General features: G+C 36.6%; 1 protein-coding gene across 4 annotated transcripts in view; it reads right to left on the minus strand.

Annotated features, from left to right (window-relative positions):
• LOC127437447 (Golgi apparatus protein 1-like) overlaps positions 1-19,285 on the minus strand; it is a 65,419-nt gene that overhangs the window by 14,923 nt on the left and 31,211 nt on the right. For 3 of the 4 annotated variants that reach the window (XM_051692369.1, XM_051692366.1, XM_051692368.1), the window contains exons 5-19: positions 16,332-16,535; positions 16,174-16,245; positions 15,840-16,026; positions 15,359-15,570; positions 12,445-12,566; positions 10,160-10,261; positions 9,589-9,742; positions 9,345-9,380; positions 6,759-6,896; positions 5,570-5,656; positions 5,355-5,417; positions 5,126-5,239; positions 4,951-5,039; positions 4,428-4,545; positions 819-911 (exon numbers count right to left, since the gene is read on the minus strand). In XM_051692369.1, the coding sequence (XP_051548329.1) occupies positions 819-911; positions 4,428-4,545; positions 4,951-5,039; positions 5,126-5,239; positions 5,355-5,417; positions 5,570-5,656; positions 6,759-6,896; positions 9,345-9,380; positions 9,589-9,742; positions 10,160-10,261; positions 12,445-12,566; positions 15,359-15,570; positions 15,840-16,026; positions 16,174-16,245; positions 16,332-16,535 (1,791 nt within the window). The remainder of the gene's footprint in view (positions 1-818; positions 912-4,427; positions 4,546-4,950; positions 5,040-5,125; positions 5,240-5,354; positions 5,418-5,569; positions 5,657-6,758; positions 6,897-9,344; positions 9,381-9,588; positions 9,743-10,159; positions 10,262-12,444; positions 12,567-15,358; positions 15,571-15,839; positions 16,027-16,173; positions 16,246-16,331; positions 16,536-19,285) is intronic. The other variant, XM_051692367.1, reaches the window with a different exon arrangement.

Here is a 19,285-nt window from a genome sequence, read left to right on the forward strand (position 1 = left end):
GTTAAATGTGAGCCAAAATCATCACAATTAAAAGAACCAAAGACTTAAATTACTTCAGTCTGTGTGCATTGAATTTATTTAATACACGAGTTTCACAATTTGAGTTGAATTACTGAAATAAATGAACTTTTCCACGACATTCTAATTTATTGAGATGCACCTGTATATATATATATATATATACACACACACACACACACACACAATGTATGTGCTGATGGGGCATATTTTCCATATATTCATATTTTTCTGTGCATACCCTCAACTGCATGCATCAATATAGAACACTAGATTTTTCTAATCAAGATAAAATATGCATTGAAATGAGGATACAAATATGGATGGATATTGTCAGTGAAGAAAGATTTAAGATAGTGCATCCCCACAAGTTGTCAGTGATTATTTTTATTTCACCTCAAGAGGCCACTGTTATACTGTAGAACCACACCATTCTAACTGTAGAATCCTCTAGAGGAACACAGTGTAGTGATAATAATAATAATAATAAAATGTTGGCACAGAGTTTTGCAGATAACTGATAGTTTCAAATAGCAACTCATGCCACTGTTTTATCCAAAAATCAGTAAAACTGAAATATACCAGTCTACATCTAAATAGTACTTAATAGGAAATTATAAAGTCTACACATTTTCCACCAATTTCTGTAGAATAACAGTCCACGAAGACTGCAGCAAAATTATTTGAACAAGAAACACCAGTATCGTTACATTTTTTCAATTATGGTATCGTCTTGGCACCACTACTTTAGACATTCCTAATTGACAGGAATATAGGGGTAGGAGGTTTAATGGCTTTACCTGAGCGTTTCCAAACACCACATTCTGACAGTGCTGCTTGATGTCCTGTCGACAGCTTTCATACAGATCCGGCTCTAGACGAATGTCTTCAGACTGTGCAACACACAACAATCACATAACTCACTGAAGGGAACATAGTGCAGTATACCACAGTACTAAACAAAACAATACATCTACTGTTTAATAAAACAGATCTGTAGATTTTAAATGTGCACACTTTTACATTTAAACCTAATTTTGTCTATTGTTCCAATGCAGATTGGAATAGTACATTAAACTACTGTGCGCAACAAAATGAAAAATTTCAACACAGCAGAACAATAAAATAGAAACAGTATAAAGTAACAGTTTCCCCCCAAAATGAAAATGTTATTTACAATATTTGGTTTATGTACATTTTAATTTGGTGCAAAACATATGGCATGATATCAATGACGATATGAGACATGCATGAACTAGAGGTCGACCAACAGAGGATTTTGCTGATACCAACTATGGTAGTGGAAAAGGCAGATAACCGATTAATCGGCCAATAGATGTTTAAATCGATTCATAGAATGTTAAAGAATTGGGGCTGTAACAAAATATGCATTGAAGTGAGGATAAAAATATGGATGAATAGTCAATGATGAAAGATTATATATATATATATATATATATATATATATATATACACACACACACACACACACACACACACACACACAGCATACCAGGGGTCCCCAAACATTTTGCTGCCAGGGGCCGAATTCACAAAACATTCTTCAGAAGAAATTTCTTCTTAACTACCATTTTCTTCTTAATTTCTAACTTACGTAAAAACTTAAGCATTCAAATTCTCGGAAAAAATGTTCTTAAAAATCGTAAATAACATCTTAAAGTTAGGCTTACCTCACAGTTGTCTTAAATTCTAAAAAGTAAGATGTTTAATTAATTTACTGGTGTTTAATGGTATTTTAATTTTCAGCTTGTAAACCATTTAAATGTTACTCACCAAATTCAAACAATAAATGTCGTTTTGAAGCTACTTAATGTGGTGACCAATCATGCTTATTCAAACGGATGCGCTGCATATAGTGCTCTCTTTCCGCGATCTTTAGAGCTCATAGAAACAAAATATTTATAACATTAGAAAGCGGAGACTTTCTTTTTCACCCCCATCCACGTTCCTACTGGAGTTTGGCACAGCAGAGGCAGCCTCTGCCACCCTTTCCCATTTACCCGCCTCTTAATTTCCGACGTGATATTATCATCAAGCTTCCCAAGGAGAACTTTTTCCTTGCAGTAATTTCCTCAAGAACATCCAGCTTGTGTCTACTGAAGTTTGTTTCTTTTCCTCCATGTCAAATTAAATATTATCAAATGGTTAGCAGCAAGTAAATTCTCCAATGACGGGAAGTGTCGTTAAACTAACACATCTCACGCACTTAACACTCAAAAAAAAAAAAAAAAAAAAAAAAAAAAAAAAGGTTAATAGATACATTTATCGTTACGATTTACCAGTGTTGAAGTATTGAATTTTATGTATGCTATGTGACAAGGCAAGCCTATGAGCAGGCTGATCAGACAATGTCAAAGCTTGTCTTTTTATTCTTAAGACAAAAATTAAGACGTTCTTAAGAAAATACTTGAGAACTTACGATTTTGTCAAGAATTGCACTTATGAACTCTTACGAATTTTGTATAATTTATCCTAAGAACTAATTTTTTTCTTAAGAATATTTTCATGAATCCGGCCCCAGATCACTCTATGTTTTCAAGGGGCCCAGACTGTGCCTACAGTATTTGTCACAGAGATTATGATAGCACTTTATTTTTCAGTGCTGTTCTTCATTTACGTACTATATAATTATAACAACTACAGTAATTACTAGGTACTAACCCTAAACCTAACCCCAACCTTAACCCATATTAAGGACTAGTTACCTACTATTATTCAGTAATTTCTTGGGTAAGAACACTAAGTATACTGAAAGTACACGTACTGTAAAATAAAGCGCAACCGAGATTATTCTTCTGCTTTTATTACATGGATTAACTTTAAAATTAAAATCCATTCTCGGAACATGATTTTAATATTGGTAACTTTATAGTAAATATACTGTAGCTTTCTTAGCAACGTGCTTTAAGCTAGGCCTTCTTTGTCATTGTATACATGCTATCTCTGTTCACTGCTGTGTGCATGTCAAGACATGAAGATAGGGAGAAAGTTCCAGTCATTTCAACAGACCTTACATTACGTTTTTCTATTGCAGGCTAACAAAAAAAAAATTTAAATCTGTGTGAAATGTTACTTCATTTTACACTAGTGGATCCATCCATTGGCTCAAAGAACTTGTAATAAGTACTCTCTCCAGTAGTGGTGGTGATTTTGATTACTCTCAGTGACAAGTCTTTTTAATCTGTTCACCAAAAAGATTAGTTCGTTCACTGATACGTTCATTGTCCATTTTTACAAATTATGCTATTGCACTAGTAGATGGTGCCAAATGACTGTCTTTTACCCTTTGAACGAGGAAAAAGCAGATTATTCAGTTATTCACAATCGGAAAAAGGCGAATTATCATCACTTATTAAAATGTGCATCTCAACAGTTCTAATAAGAGACTTCAGCACTGCAGAGTGTTTAAGCATCATGAGTGTTTCCCCACAAATGTCAACAAAACATATCTATCATACTTTGAACTGCTGTGCAAGACTTTTTATCAAGCTATACAAAAATAGGCAATACTAGCCTAAAAAATAATGAGTTTCAATAAAGTCCATATGCCATTGTAATAAGCTGTTTATCACTCCAATTTATTCATAATTCATTCGGCCCATTTTCTTGTTGAACGAGATTGCCAAATTGAACAAACGCCTCCTCTCATTTAGTTGTTCAGCAGATCTTTGTTAATGATGACTGATTGGTGCCTTTTGTTCGCAAACAATTAAGTGTACCAGTACATTCAGTTCCTTCATGAATGAGACGTCTTATCTCGTTCAGACTCAAATGACCAACTCGCACTTCAGTGAAGGGGCATATTCATTCAGCGGGTGAAACCAGTGATATGCTCCTCCTTAACAGCCCGGACTTGAATGCTATTGGCTCACACTACAGTCAGTCTTACCAGCATGAAAAGTCACCAAAGCAGTCTCAAGCTTCCAGTGCGGGTCGGTCAAAACGTGTGACGCGTGATCAGTAAAACCGATATATCGGTCTACCTCTAGCATGCACCAATGATCTTTAACTTTACTGGTGTCACTATTTGCATGAACACAATCGCAAATTATATTTGAAAGCTACGGTGGTGGGAAAATGTTTTAAAGAATAATGAGCATTTTTGGCATCAAAAGACTTATAACGCACTAGTAAAATGAACTAATTTTAAGGTGCTTTTGGTCATTTTAGGAGCTTGCCAGTCCCGAGAAAGAGCACATGGGAGATTATGCAAAATCTCTTGTTTTTTGTTCCATGGAAGAAAGAAAATCATACAGGTTTGGAACAACATGAGTGTGACTATTTTCATTTCGGGGAGAACAATTCCTTTAACTTGAAATCAAAGACTTAACATTCAAGAGAAATCTTTAAATGTATTAAGTTTAAGACATGAATTTGAATGTATTGACCATCTCTAGTTCCTCGACTCTGAGTTGTTTACGGCACTTCATGGAGACTCGCTGATCTTTCACTTCCTGTAGCGTGTCGTTTCTGACTGTAGTGCTCAGACAGATCACCACATCCACCCTGAGAGCAAACAAACCGTCAAAACCTTACAAACATGCTTTACATCACCTCTAGAAGACATTTCATAGATAGAGCTTACTTTTAGACAAATTTAGCAGCATAATCACATTATTTACCAGTATCAGTATTGAGACTTGTAAAACCAACTTTTTAGTGTGGCTTTTGGGTGTGAGCAATGAACACTGTTAATAAGTCTGTATGAGTATGAATTTACGTATTCTTCCTGTCATTTCAAACTGTTAACCACTGTGGTCAACTTCTGTTGTTTTTAAGAATGCTATAGAAATATGGCATTGTACTGTAAACTTGTAACATGCATCATTTACTGAAACTTAGGTATTCAAGAGGTATTCAAAACTTGTTCATTCATTTTGACAGATTTAATGAACATAACCCGGCTCTCACTTTTTCTTGATGTTGGGGCATAGTTTCAGCACGTCCTCCTTGCATGCCATCTTGAACTTGTACGAGAAGCGGAAGTCCTTCATCTGGATCTGATGATGAGGGGAAACGGATGGTTGAGTCATAAAAGAAAATAATTCATAAAAAGGCAGATTGAGCATGCGATCGTCAGATGTACCAGCTGGAAGTGTGTGACTCCGACAGCACATTTCTCGTTCATTTCCTTCTGGTGCTTATTGGCAACCAGACACTCCATCAGATCCCCTGTGTCTATCTGATTATCAGCCACCTCCTACCAGTAAGAGAGAGGAACAATGAAAAGAGAACATGATTGTGTAGACTATTTATACAGGGTGTGAAATGAACACCCAGGCCACTCTTGCTGGTGGGCTAATAAGTTGACTTACATGACAGTGCGACTGGATGACGGGCTCACAGGCTCGAATCAACAGCGCCTCGATCTGAATGTCCTGAAAGATCAGACATACATTAAACACTAAAATCCACCCCAGTAATTTTGCATCCAGAGCAGAACAAGAGAGACCAAATACTCAACACTGAGGCTTTTTAATTTCACAGCAAAACGGCAGTAAAATGACACACAAGCATCTTTATTTTTTACCTCAGACTCCAATTCTGTGAGGTTTCCCACCACATCCCTGCAGACAGAGACCAGATCCTCCAAATGATCCTGCAAGCACTCCAATTCCTGACACACACACACACACAAAACACAAATTTAGAAATGCTTCATACATTTATAATTACTTATGTACCAGGAGTTTTTTTTAAACAGATTTCAGCTTTTTTCTGGAAACATTACCATTTATTTTTGCTACTTTTCATGTCTTATGTATAGATTTTATTGTTCTACCTTTGTCCCCCCAACTTTTAATTTTAAAGAGATAGTTCACCCAAAAATTTAAATTCTCTCATCATTTACTCATCCTCATGCCATCCCAGATGTGTATGACTTTCATTCTACTGCTGAACACAAACAAAGATATACAGAAGAATATTTCAGCTCTGTAGGTCCATACAATGCAAGTGAATGGTGACCAGAACTCAGAAGGTCCAGAAAGAACATAAAGTCAACATAAAAGTAATCAATAAGACTCCAGTGGTTAAATCCATGTCTTCTGAAGTGATATGATAGGTGTGGGTGAGAAACAGATCAATATTTAAGTCCTTTTTACCTATAATTCTCCACCTTTGACCAGCACCAACCAGTAGGAGGCTGAATGTGAAAGTGAAATTGTAGATTTACAGTTAAAAAAAAAAAAATGACTTATATATTGAACTGTTTCTCACACACACTTATATCACATTTGAAGATATGGATTTAACAACTTGAGTCTTATGGATTACTTTTATGTTTCCTTTATTTGATTTTTCAACGTTCTGATTTCTGGTCACCATTCACTTGCATTGTATGAACCTACAGAGCTGAAATATTCTTCTAAAAATCTTAGTTTGTGTTCTGCAGAGGAAGGAAAGTCGTACACATCTGGGATGGCATGAGGCTGAGTAAATGAGAGAATTTTCATTTTTAGGTGAACTATCCCTTTAAAACTTAATTTCTACCACAGAGTGTTGTCATCAAACAAGATACATCATTTGAGATGTGATGGAAATTTATGGTTCAGAAAATAACAGAATTCTCCTTTGATGTATGTATATGCACTGTTGGACATTGTTAGTAGACAAATGAAATAAACTAGTGAGATAGTGCAAATAGTGCCCATATAAGGAGAAACACCCAGCTATAAAAACGCTATTAAACAATAATTAGGAGGTTTTTTTATACTGACCTGTCCAGGTTCAGTCTTCTCACTGCACCACTTTCCGAGGTCTGTCATGCAACGCTGCTGCAGTTCTGGATCCAGTTTGACGTCGAGCGCCCTCTGGTGGAGGATCCTCTGAACTTCTGTTTTACAGTCCCGAGATAGCTACAGATTCACTCCAATGGATTAGTATGCATTTCTATACATACATCTGAAATATGCAACTATGCAAACAGACCCACACCCATTCAATCAAACATATACACACAGTTCTATATCTCTTTTTTTATCAGCTAATCTACTACAAACAGCAATCTGATCGTATGTGTTTGATTGGAGTCATGAATTTTGGTACAATTACCCTGAATTATATGCAGTTGAAGTCAGAAGTTTACATACACCTTAGACAAATACATTTAAACTCAGTTTTTCACAATTCCTGATATTTAATCGTAGAAAACATTCTCTTAGGTCAGTTGTCAAAAATGTCAAAATAATAGCAATGATTTATTTCAACATTCCCAATGGGTCAGAAGTTTACATACACTTTATTAGTATTTGGTAGCATTGCCTTTAAATTGTTTAACTTGGGTCAAATATTTTGGGTAGCCTTCCACAAGCTTCTCACAATAAGTTGCTGGAATTTTGGCCCATTCCTCCAGACAGAACTGGTGTAACTGAGTTCGGTTTATAGGCTCGCACACGCTTTTTCAGTTCTCCCCACGGATTGAGGTCAGGGCTTTGTGATGGCCACTCCAATACCTTGACTTTGTTGTCCTTAAGCCATTTTACCACAACTTTGGAGGTATGCTTGGGGTCATTGTCCATTTGGAAGACCCATTTGCAAATTAGCTTTAACATCCTGACTGATGTCTTGAGATGTTGCTTCAATATATCGACATAATTTTCCTTCCTCATGATGCCATCTATTTTGTGAAGTGCACCAGTCCCTCCTACATGATGCGGCCACCCCCATGCTTCTCGTTTGGGATGGAGTTCTTCGGCTTGCAAGCCTCAACCTTTTTCCTCCAAACATAATGATGGTCATTATGGCCAAACAGTTAATTTTTTGTTTCATCAGACCAGAGGACATTTCTCCAAAAAGTAAGATCTTTGTCCCCATGTGCACTTGCAAACTGTAGTCTGGCTTTTTTTATGGTGGTTTTGGAGCAGTGACTTCTTCCTTGCTGAGCAGCCTTTCAGGTTATTTCAATAAAGGACTCGTTTTACTGTGGATATAGATGCTTGTCTACCTGTTTCCTCCAGCATCTTCACAAGGTCCTTTGCTGTTGTTCTGGGATTGATTTGCACTTTTCGCACCAAGCTACGTTCATCTTTAGGAGACAGAATGCCTCTCCTTCCTGAGCGGTATGATGGCTGCATGGTCCCATGGTGTTTATACTTCCATACTATTGTTTGTACAGATGAACGTGGTACCTACAGGCATTTGGAAATTGCTCCCAAGGATGAACCAGACTTATGGGAGGTCCACAAATTTTTTTTTTCTGAGGTCTTGGCTGATTTCTTTTGATTTTCCCATGATGTCAAGCATAAAGGCACTTAGTTTGAAGGTAGGCCTTAAAATACATCCACAGGTACACCTCCAGTTCAGTACACCTCCTGTCAGAAGCTAATTGGCTAACTGTCTAAAAGGCTTGACATAATTTTCTGGAATTTTCCAAGCTGTTAAAGGTTCAGTTAACTTGGTGTATGTAAACTTCTGACCCACTGGAATTGTAATTTAGTAAATTAAAAGTGAAACAATCTGTCTGTAAACAATTGCTGGAAAATTACTCGTGTCATGTAGATGTCCTTAACAACTTGCAAAAACTATAGTTTGCTAACATTAAATCTGTGGAGTGGTTAAAAAAAAATTAGTTTCAATGACTTCAACCTAAATGTAAACTTCTGACTTCAACTGTATAAGAATGTCGATATGTAAATAAGCCTGTAAAATTAACTCCCAAGACCCACGTGATTTGAGTAATTTCCCACAAATTACTACAATTATACCCCAAGACATGAATGAACAAGATTTTCAGCTTTAGAAAAATAAAAGGCTCTGATTTGTCCCTGCTAATTTGCTCATGGCATGCATGTTTACTGTTAGGGTGAATCGCATGAAATCTGTCAAGAAATATATATCTATTCTTTTTTTTATTTTTTTGCATAAGAAAACGAAGCATATTTTAGGACCTTTTTTGCATTATGATATTTTTTCCATGAAAACTGAGCACATTTTCTTATTTGTATTTTTATAAAAAACATAAAACACAAATAAATATATATGTATTTTGCATTATGTAATGAAAATGTGATTTAATTGTGTTATAGTAATGAGACTGGGGTGATGTCAAAATGTCAAATTGATGTATAAATACAATTTAAATAATATATTTATTTGCATAACAGTAGTAAGAATATTTAATTGCATATATTGGGGGGGTGGGGAGGAGTGTGCTTAATTGTCAATGAAAATGTATGTCAACGTGACGTATAAATACTTCACACTAAAAAGAATTTTCTTCCAAAATATTTTTTTTTTAAAATATGACCCAGCTTTACAGTCTTCGTGAGATTCACCTATTAAGCATTGGTCCAGAGGATACTTACTTCTTCCAAACTTACTTCCGAACTTTCTGATGAACCCTATTGTTACATTGAGGAAGACTCGTATAAGCTATTGTTGAAGGTTTTAAAAACGATTTAACTTAATGCTCCTATAACATAATATTCAAATTAATGCACTCTGTAAAAACGTATTATAGTTAATATTTTCAATCTTGTTGTTAAAAAACACCACAGAGGCAAAAGTTCTGAACCACAAAAGACTTGTGTTGTAGTGTGTTGTTCATACCCGTCGTCCTTGCATCTCAGTGCGGTAAGCGTGGCGGTACAGACAGGAGAAAACGGCGCCGGGAGGCATAAATTCACTCGTCTCATTCCAGCCATGAGTGTGACAGATACGAGCGGCATCATTCTGACACTTTTTGTACAGGATGGGGTCCAGTCTACAACCAGAATCAGAGGTTATACATCACACGGGCTAAAATCTGAAGGTGACCAAGGCAAAAATCTAACACGAAACTACATTAAGCACCAAAAAACCAACATGTGAACAAAATGGTTTCTCTCTTTTTGGAGCTTGACACTATGAGATGTTGTTCTATGAAAAAGCGCTATGTAAATTTTCTTTAAAAGTTTCTCCTTTTTGTGTTTCACAGAAAAAAAAAACCAACAGTAGCATACTGGTCGTGAACAACGACAATCCACGATTCCTTTAAAGGTCGAATTGTAGTGTATCTGAAAGTTATATACAGTTTTGATCATTAGTTAATGTTAAATAGTGTGGTATAAAACAAAGATATTGGATGTTTGATGAGCACTGCCAGTTGTAATAAAAAGAAAACAAATGGTTTGTTACTCACTTCCAGTCTCTAGAGATGAAGTACTGCAACTCTAGTAGTCTGTGTTCACAGTCTTCAACCATCTTATCAGTGTACAGGTGCTCCATAAGACAAGACAGGATCCTACACACACACAGTCAACTTTTCAAGTTTTAATGTAAAAGTTTCTAAATCCAGAGTAGGACTCTCTCGAAAAAAAATCAATAATAATAAAAAAAAAAAAACAATCTAAATGTTCAGGCTTCTGACACCATGTCTTTTAGTATTTGCTCTAAAATGGCTAAAAAGGCTGTTTCTATTTTGTTAGTTTTTTTTTTTTTTCCAATACCAGGAACCATAAATTGGATCAAACAGCCAATGTTGTTAAGTAATGTTTAATTCAAGCATTAAAAAAACAGTATAAATTTAGTCAAACGTAAAATGCCTCACAGTGACTTCCATGAACACTTACGGGTGACACAATAAACAAACTGATTCATTAAAATTGACGGTTCAAAAAGAACTGATTTGTGGAAATGAATCCATCTGCATTTTTGAAACTGTTTTATATCAGTGACACGATTCAAACCTCTCAGTCCTAGTGGTCATATTTGCAACTTAAAGGGATAGTTTCACCCAAAAAATGAAAATTCTCTCATCATTTACTCACCCTCATGCCATCCCAGACGTGTGTGACTTTCTTCTGCAGAACACAAATTAAGATTTTTAGAAGAATATTTCAGCTCTGCAGGTCCATATATAGCAAGTGAATGGTTAAATTCATGTCTTCAGAAGAGATATGATGGGTGTGGGTGAAAAAAATTGATCAAAATGTAAGTCCTTTTTTATGAATCTACAATTTTACTTTCACATTCTGAAAGTGAAAGTGGAGATTTATAGTGAAAAAGGACTTTTCTCCCCCACACCTATCATATCGCTTCTGAAGATTAAACAACTGGAGTTGTATGGATTATTTTATGCTGCCTTTATGTGCTTTTTTCGGAGCTTTAAAGTTTTGGACCCTGTTAACTTGCATTGTATAGACCTACAGAGCTGAAATATTCTTCTAAAAATCTTAATTTGTGTTCTGCAGAAGAAAGAAAGTCATACACATCTGGGATGGCATGAGGGTGAGTAAATGATGAGAGAATTTTCATTTTTGGGTGAACTCTCCCTTTCAGTGTTTACTGTAAAACTGGTTTGATCAGTGTGAAAACAAGGTTAGCATTGTTCAATTCAAAACAATAACTTAAAAAGATTGCCAGAGGAGGTAAAACAGGACTTGTTTCGAATTGCAAAAACCAATTTGGCCTGCTTCCAAATGTTAAAGACATGAGTTATGTGATGTTTAGTCATATCTGATACATTGAGCCACATTGAGAGCCCCAAACCTCGAGGAACCATACAGAGCCTTAAAAATGAAGATACAAAAAAAGAAAAGTTTGTTATGAACTAGAATCTTAAAGGATTATAAGATATTTTTTAACACTTCTGGAGTTATAGGCACTCCAACTTTGGAAAATCAACACAAAAAGTGCTTTTCCATTTTTGGATTCACACCACTGGCATGTGATGCAACAAAATGTGCTCAAGTCAACTGACTTCAATCACAGACCTACCTATTCCTGTGTACATACAAAATTATGATGCTGCTTTTTGACTTTTAGTTTTGTTAAAACATTACTCAGTATATATTAATCCATGGCATTTAATATTTTGGCTGTCATCATTTGTGGGTCATTGACAAATAAGGTTGTCTAAGGTGACAAAAATGAGAAATATTTTCAAAATCTAGTTTAAAAAAACATTTGTCAAGTTCTTAGAAATATAATGTGTCAAATTTGGTTGATTTGACAAGATATAATTCTTTTAAACTTTACACTCTTTCTCTTCCAGGAAAGCAGACAAAAATATTAATGACATCTTATTCCCAATCAAACGCTCTCAGTAATGACAATGTCTGTCCCCCTTAACTATAAATAACTGTCATCAGCTAGCAAAAGTTGCAAATAATAGTTCATTGCTGTGACATAGACTGAAGGCTATTTAAAAGAAAATTGATAGCCTTTCAATATGTCCCTCATTAACTTCCTGTTTCAATAGGAAATAAGTCAATACAGGAAAGAAAACCACGTACATCAAGCCATTTTTTGGATCTTTAATAAGGCTATTTATTATATTTGCTTATTTGCTTCTCCTAAGAGGAGATTAAATCTTATTCCAGAAACATCAAATGGCTACAAGCAGAATTAATTTTTCCATAATCGACAGTTTGATACAAATATGGAATCTAATTTGGCACAGGCTCAAAACACATTGGCACTCACATAGGGTCTCCATTGCGAATGTGTTTGCATGCGGTCTGGATGACAGACTCGCAGGCCTCGTTGAGAGCTCTGTCGATGCGGTAGTCTGCCCCGGGGTCCGTTTCCTGTATCAGTGTCTGGAGCTGATGGATACAGACGGATATGAAAGCTATAATCAGAGTCATTCATCACAGACACTGCATTATTTTATATGAATGAAAAACAGAATTCTCGCATTCATGAATGAAATGAATCAACCCCACTTCATGCTGGAAGGACTAAGATTCAGTGAATGACTACAAGTGTGCTCATCTGTGTAAGATATAAGGGAAACTATCTAGCCAGTAGAGCTGGGTGATATAACCCAAATATAACATTTCTCACGCCTGGAAATTGTGATTTATTTAAATCAGTCGAAAAATAATTTCCAGCCAGTCGATTCAAAATGTTAAATGCAAACAGTAAATTACAGTTAAATGTGATTCAAATATTTTCACACAAAGAACTAAAGATCAACCGGCACCGATAGTTGCTTTTGAAACTATTGGTTATCTTCAAAAATCAGTGGCGACAGTTGTCAATAAGCATTTTAGTTGTTTTATGATAAAAACAAAATGTGCAGTTTTTACAGGACTGTTCAACTTTTCACCTGTTTAATTCTTACAAATTCATGTTCAGATTACGTTGTGTTATTTGAAGCATTCATTGGTTCTTTTTGTAAGTAACCATTTTTATTTATGATATTTGGAGTTTGTGTTATTTGAACTTTTTGGCTCAGTTTGGATTTCTATTATTTTATTTTATTTAGTAATTACAAAATATTTTCAAGGTTAAGTCATAACTGTTAATTTTGTTTATAAAGTTCACCACTATTTTACACTGAGTGGAATGTTTTCGTTCATATTACAGATTGTAAAAACTATCAGCTGATTAATCGGTTATCGGTCTGTTTTGCCATCTTAGTTATTGGTATCTGCAGAATCGACTATCGGTCGGCATCTAAACTAAACACTTTACATAAAGAAAATGTAATCATTTTCCTTTATATGCACCAATATAACATTACATTGTACAAAACAGAATATTTACATATATTTTGACTAGAACATTTTAAAGCATGTAAATGCCAAGCTGGGACCTCCTTGAACATTTGAGTGATAAACTAATTCATTGAAATGGACAGTTTGAAAGGAACGATTCACAGAAATGAACATCCCAAATCCATTAGCCAGATTTTAATGAGGTTTAAATCATTGACGCTATAAAAATATTTTTAATTAAGGTTTGAATGATTTTGACTGCCAAAGTCATATAAAAAGCACATTAAAGGGATAGTTCATCCAAAAATGAAAATTCTCTCATCATTTACTCACCCTCATGATGTAGAAAAATATCTAGGTCCTTAAAATGCAAGTGGATGGTGGTCAGACTTTTGAAGCTCCAAAAATCACAACCAGTCAGCATAAAAGTCATCGATATGACACCAGCTGTTCAATTAATGACTTATAAAGCGACATGATCGCTTTTGGTGCGAAAAAGATCAATATTTAAGTACTTAACTCTACATCATCCTTCCGGTCAGCAGCGGTATGCGCGTGACATAATCGCGTTGGCATATGAGGCACGCGAGAACTGATGCACGTGTATCACAGCCGGAAGAGCAGCGCTGTTTACAACTGAGAAAGAACACTGTACAGAAGCTTCGTTGGTTTTGGTTTAGATCTGTATTTATCGGTTTCTTTCCTCACAATGGTGTGTTTGTGTGCTTATCCTCGATGTCTCAACTGAGAAAAGAATGTGAGATTACGTCCGTATCATGGCAACGCGATTACATCACACGAGAGACCGCTTGGACTCAACCCTCTCATGTAGCTTACCGGAAGCGATGATTTAGAGTTAAAAAGTACTTAAATATTTATCTTTTTTCATACTGAAAGTGATCATATCCGTTTAGAAGACATTAATTTAACCACTGGAGTTGTATGGATGATGTTTATGCTGACTATCTGTTCTTTTTGGAGCTTCAAAAGTTGAATCACCATCCACTTGTATTTTAAAGACCTTCTGAGCTGAGATATTTTTCTTCAAATGTGTTATATTATAAATATTAAATATTGTAAATATCTGATATACAGTAAATGGCCCAGCCCTAATAGCAAGTGAGGGTGTGTTAATCTGTTTCTTGGTAGTTGACATCTAATATTTCTTTTTTTGGGGGGATTTTTCCCCTTTTTTCTCCCAATTTGGTATGCCCAATTCCCAATGTGCTTTTAAGTCCTCGTGGTCGCATAGTGATTCTCCTCAGTCCGGGTGGCGGAGGACGAATCCCAGTTGCCTCCGCGTCCAAGACCGTCAACCTGCGCATCTTATCATGTGGCTTGTTGAGCACGTTGTCACGGAGACATAGCGCGTGTTGAGGCTTCACGCCATCCACTGCGGCAACCGTGCTCAACTCACCACGCACCCTACTGAGAACGAACCACATTATAGTGACCACGAGGAGTTTACCCCATGTGACTCTACCCTTCCTAGCAACCGGGCCAATTTGGTTGATTAGGAGACCTGGCTGGAGTCACTCAGCACGCCCTGGAACTCCAGGGGTGGTAGCCAGCATATTTTACCACTGAGCTACCCAGGCCCCCCGACATGTAATACTTATAACAAACTATTTTAAACAGCACTTTCTTAATTATTTTTCATTGTTATGCATGCAGCTTTTATAAACTCATTGAGATTCTACATTCAAAATAAACTAGTGAAGGCAACAAGGTAAATAAATGGGAGAAAAAAAAAATAAAATGCTGACCAGGACCTAACATACAATTTCCCTTATACATATTTTAACCTAATGTCTTGATGTTAATAAAAAAAAAAAAAATTAAAGAAATTAAGAAAATTCATGGACAAGTTTTATGTCAACTACCCATTTACTCACAGCTTTCTGGCAGTGGCCCTCTAAGATGCCCTTGTCCCGGGACACCCTCATGAGGCAGTGGAGGGTTCGACCTTTGTGGTGCAGGCCAGAGCAGTGTGTCTCAATCTCCCCTCTGCAATGCAGCACAATCTCTGGACTGAGAGAATAATCTTCCATCAGCATCCGCCTGTAGTCCAACATCTCTCCCTGACACTCGCCACTCACCGTTTGACCTGCGACAGAAAGCATGAATAAGGGTTGTAACGACTACTCGATAGATGACTTTAGTTGCACTTGTTCTTTATGATGACAGGAGGAAAATCCCTCTGTTCACACACTGTGACCTGGTGGATTGGAGCAACATCACACAGTATATTTGGAAACTCTATTCCGCAAAGCATGTTACAAGCAAACCACTAACACTGCAGACATCTATGGCATGAGTTCATTTAAGTCAAAATTCTTGCAAAGTTAAGAACCATCCCGAAACTAAGTGTCTTACCTCGGTGTACGGCTGACTCCAGACACAGCAGCAGGTATGATAGTTTGGCCTCCCGTGCTCGTGGCATCGCCGTATCCATGTTGCAGCGGTATTTGCGCAGGTCTGGTTTACAGGCTTTAGCCAGTGAGTAGCTGACCTTGTAGTCCTGAGCAATGAGCTTTTGACGAGTGGAAAGAGCATCCTTACACTGCAGATGACACAGACAGGTACATATTTTCATAAAAAAGGCACTTACAACACCTTTAAGAGTGGGAAACTATTGTACTCATCTGCAGTACACATTTAGCGTAAACTCTTTCATGCAACAAAGAATGCTCCAATGAATAAAACCTACTTTGTCCGACATGCTCTCCTCAAACTTGTGGTTGAAAAGACATTTGTAGACTTTGCCTTCTCCTGCTGGAGTCTAAAACAAAAACGAAGCAAATTATTAGCATCCAAGATTGTTACGATTGAACATGTTTGTTTGAGTCTTGCAGGATGGTGTCTTACATTTTCACAGAAGCGTTCGCGGTCGTCCCGGCAGACGAAATACAGGTGGCGATCCAGGTGGAAGTCGTCAGAGGAGAGCTCAGCCACACGCATGATGGCCTTCTTACAGTCCTCTTTAATAGTGTATTGACCAGGCTGCTCCTCGGCTTCAGTCACAAGCCCTTTCTCCAAACAGGCAATCACTTCGCCCTGAGAGTGGACATCCTGAAGGGCACAGAGAACGAGTATGAAATGCTTTGTATACATTTTAATATGAGCCAGCCTGAGAAGGTTTCTTCTTCATCTACTTGAAGGTCTTGGGAAGTATTTACAACTGTCGCTTTGACTTGCTCACTGGGGCGTTTGTAAAGCTACTTTGGCACAATGCATTGTAAAATGTGCTTTATAAATACATTTAATTCAATTGAACTGAATTTGGCTGGTACTTCAGTTCAGTCAGTTGCCTTTGGATCCCTTGACTGCTCCAATAAAAACGAGCTATTTGTACCAAAAAGTTAGTTAACCACAATTCTGCCATACTAAACTTTCAAAATTATTCATCCAGAAAAAAAAGAATATAAGCAGATACTATTCTAAAATTAAGAAATGTATCAGTTTGATATTGAGCTTACATACTGATACTCATAAGGGATTAGGGTAGATCCGATACCGAAATTTTGGCTTCAGTACGATACCAGCCCTGGTACCTCAGTATCAATACTTGGGCAACAAATAAATATTAAATATTTATCTTTTTTCATACTGAAAGTGATCATATCCGTTTAGAAGACATTAATTTAACCACTGGAGTTGTATGGATGATGTTTATGCTGACTATCTGTTCTTTTTGGAGCCTTAATATTTAGCCTTCATATGAGCTGAAATCTCCGAGCTGCACTGGTGAAGGAGATTTAAGTGTTCACAGTAGTTTATACACTAAATGCACTGCATGAAAATCAAGCACCAGTTGTGTGTTGCGTTTGTGTATGCACGCACGTGTGCATGCCTGCATGTGTGTGTGTGTGTGTGTGTGTGTGTGTGTGTGTGTGAAGTAGATGATAAAGCAAAGCAGCACCTCTTGTTCATTCTGTAGAACGCAGCGAATGTGACTGTATATTATTTAATTAAATGACATCCTTCTGCTATTTAATGATAACACTTAGCCATATCAAGATTTTTTTGAAATTTTATTTTCAAATTGTCATTGATTTCATCTCAAAATCTCATAACATTTAGCCAATGGCAACATACTGTAAAATGGTACTGAAATAGCAACAACATGATATCGTACCGTTTACATTTTTTTTGTATCGCGATATTTCCTTAGTACCAGTATATCGCGCAACCCTATTAGGGATGCACCGAAATTTTTTGGCCAATACCGATTTGAACAAAAAACGATATGCCTTCACCAATATTTTGCCATTTACCTTATTTTGTCAACAGATCACTGTATTGCTCATGAATTACACTTTAAAAATGTACAAAAAGAGGTACAAAACTTTTTTATTTTTCTAACAATATATAATTCCCATTGAACATGGATTGGACCAGTTTATATATATAAATTTATACAAAGACGAATCTGCCCGATTCCAGATCATCACCGATCCTCCACCTGCTCGTCTAATGGTTAGACAGAGACCTGGAGAGGCCTTCAAGCCACAGTCTCTCGCACCCACTGTGAAACTTGGTGGAAGATCAGTGATGATCTGGGGGTGCTTCAGCAATTCTGGAATAGGGCAGATTCGTCTTTGTGAAGGACGCATGAATCAAGCCATGTACAAGGTTATCCTGGAAGAAAACTTGCTTCCTTCTGCTCTGACAATGTTCCCCACTCTGAGAATTGTTTTTTTCCAGCTGGACAATGCTCTATGCCACACAGCCAGGTGTGGATGGAGGACCACCTGATCAAGACCCTGTTATGGCCAGCCCAATCTCCAGACCTGAACCCCATTGAAAACCTTTGGAATGTGATCAAAAGGAAGATGGATGGCCACAAGCCATCAAACAAAGCCGAGCTGCTTGAATTTTTGCGCCAGGAGTGGCATAAAGTCACCCAACAGCAACGTGAAAGACTGGTAGAGAGCATGCCAAGACACATGAAAGCTGTGATTGAAAATCAGTGTTACTCCACCAAATATTGATTTATGAACTCTTCCTAAATTAAAACATTAGTATTGTTTTGTTTAAAAATGAATATGAACTTGTTTTCTTTGCATTATTTGAGGTCTGAAAACACTGCATCTTTTCTGTTATTTTGACCAGTTGTCATTTTCTGCAAATAAATGCTCTAAATGACAATATTTTTATTTGGAATTTGGGAGAAAAGTTGTCAGTACTTTATAGAATAAAACAAAAATGTTCATTTTACTCAAACACATACCTAGAAGTAGTAAATCAAGAGAAACTGATCATTTTGCAGTGGTCTTAATTTTTTTCAGAGCTGTATGCGCAATTGGCCTCATTAACAAAACACTAGCTGAATGAATTTCAGTGAATATAGAATAGACCTTTTTCAAACTTTTGGGATTTGGAACATGGATGTAAATGACTGCAGGGAAAACTTCTACAGTGTTGAATGGAAAACCACATTAAATATTATTTTTGCTTACCCATTAGTTCCAAAAGTAAAAGAAAAAAAATTCCGCATTACGTTTTCACAACTTTCCACATGAGTTAAAAACAAAGAGCGGTGGATTATGACTGTCAGAAGAGAGGTAACTTTGCGGTTACTCTCTCTGCAGCTGTATTAGAAATCTCACTGCATTTTGCGTACACAAAAATGTTAGTACCAGTTAGTAGAAACTAACGTAATCATACTTGTAAAAATGTTAAGATGCCAACATCTCATATGGTGCAACGCACGTACATTGGGCCTTTTTCATGAAAAACGAGCAGTATGAATTTCTTTGTGAATCGTTCACAAAATCATTCTTATGTAAACTTTTGCATTTAATTGAATGTTCATTTAT

This window comes from Myxocyprinus asiaticus, chromosome 48, assembly GCF_019703515.2.
Source record: "Myxocyprinus asiaticus isolate MX2 ecotype Aquarium Trade chromosome 48, UBuf_Myxa_2, whole genome shotgun sequence".
NCBI classification, from domain to species: Eukaryota; Metazoa; Chordata; class Actinopteri; order Cypriniformes; family Catostomidae; genus Myxocyprinus; species Myxocyprinus asiaticus.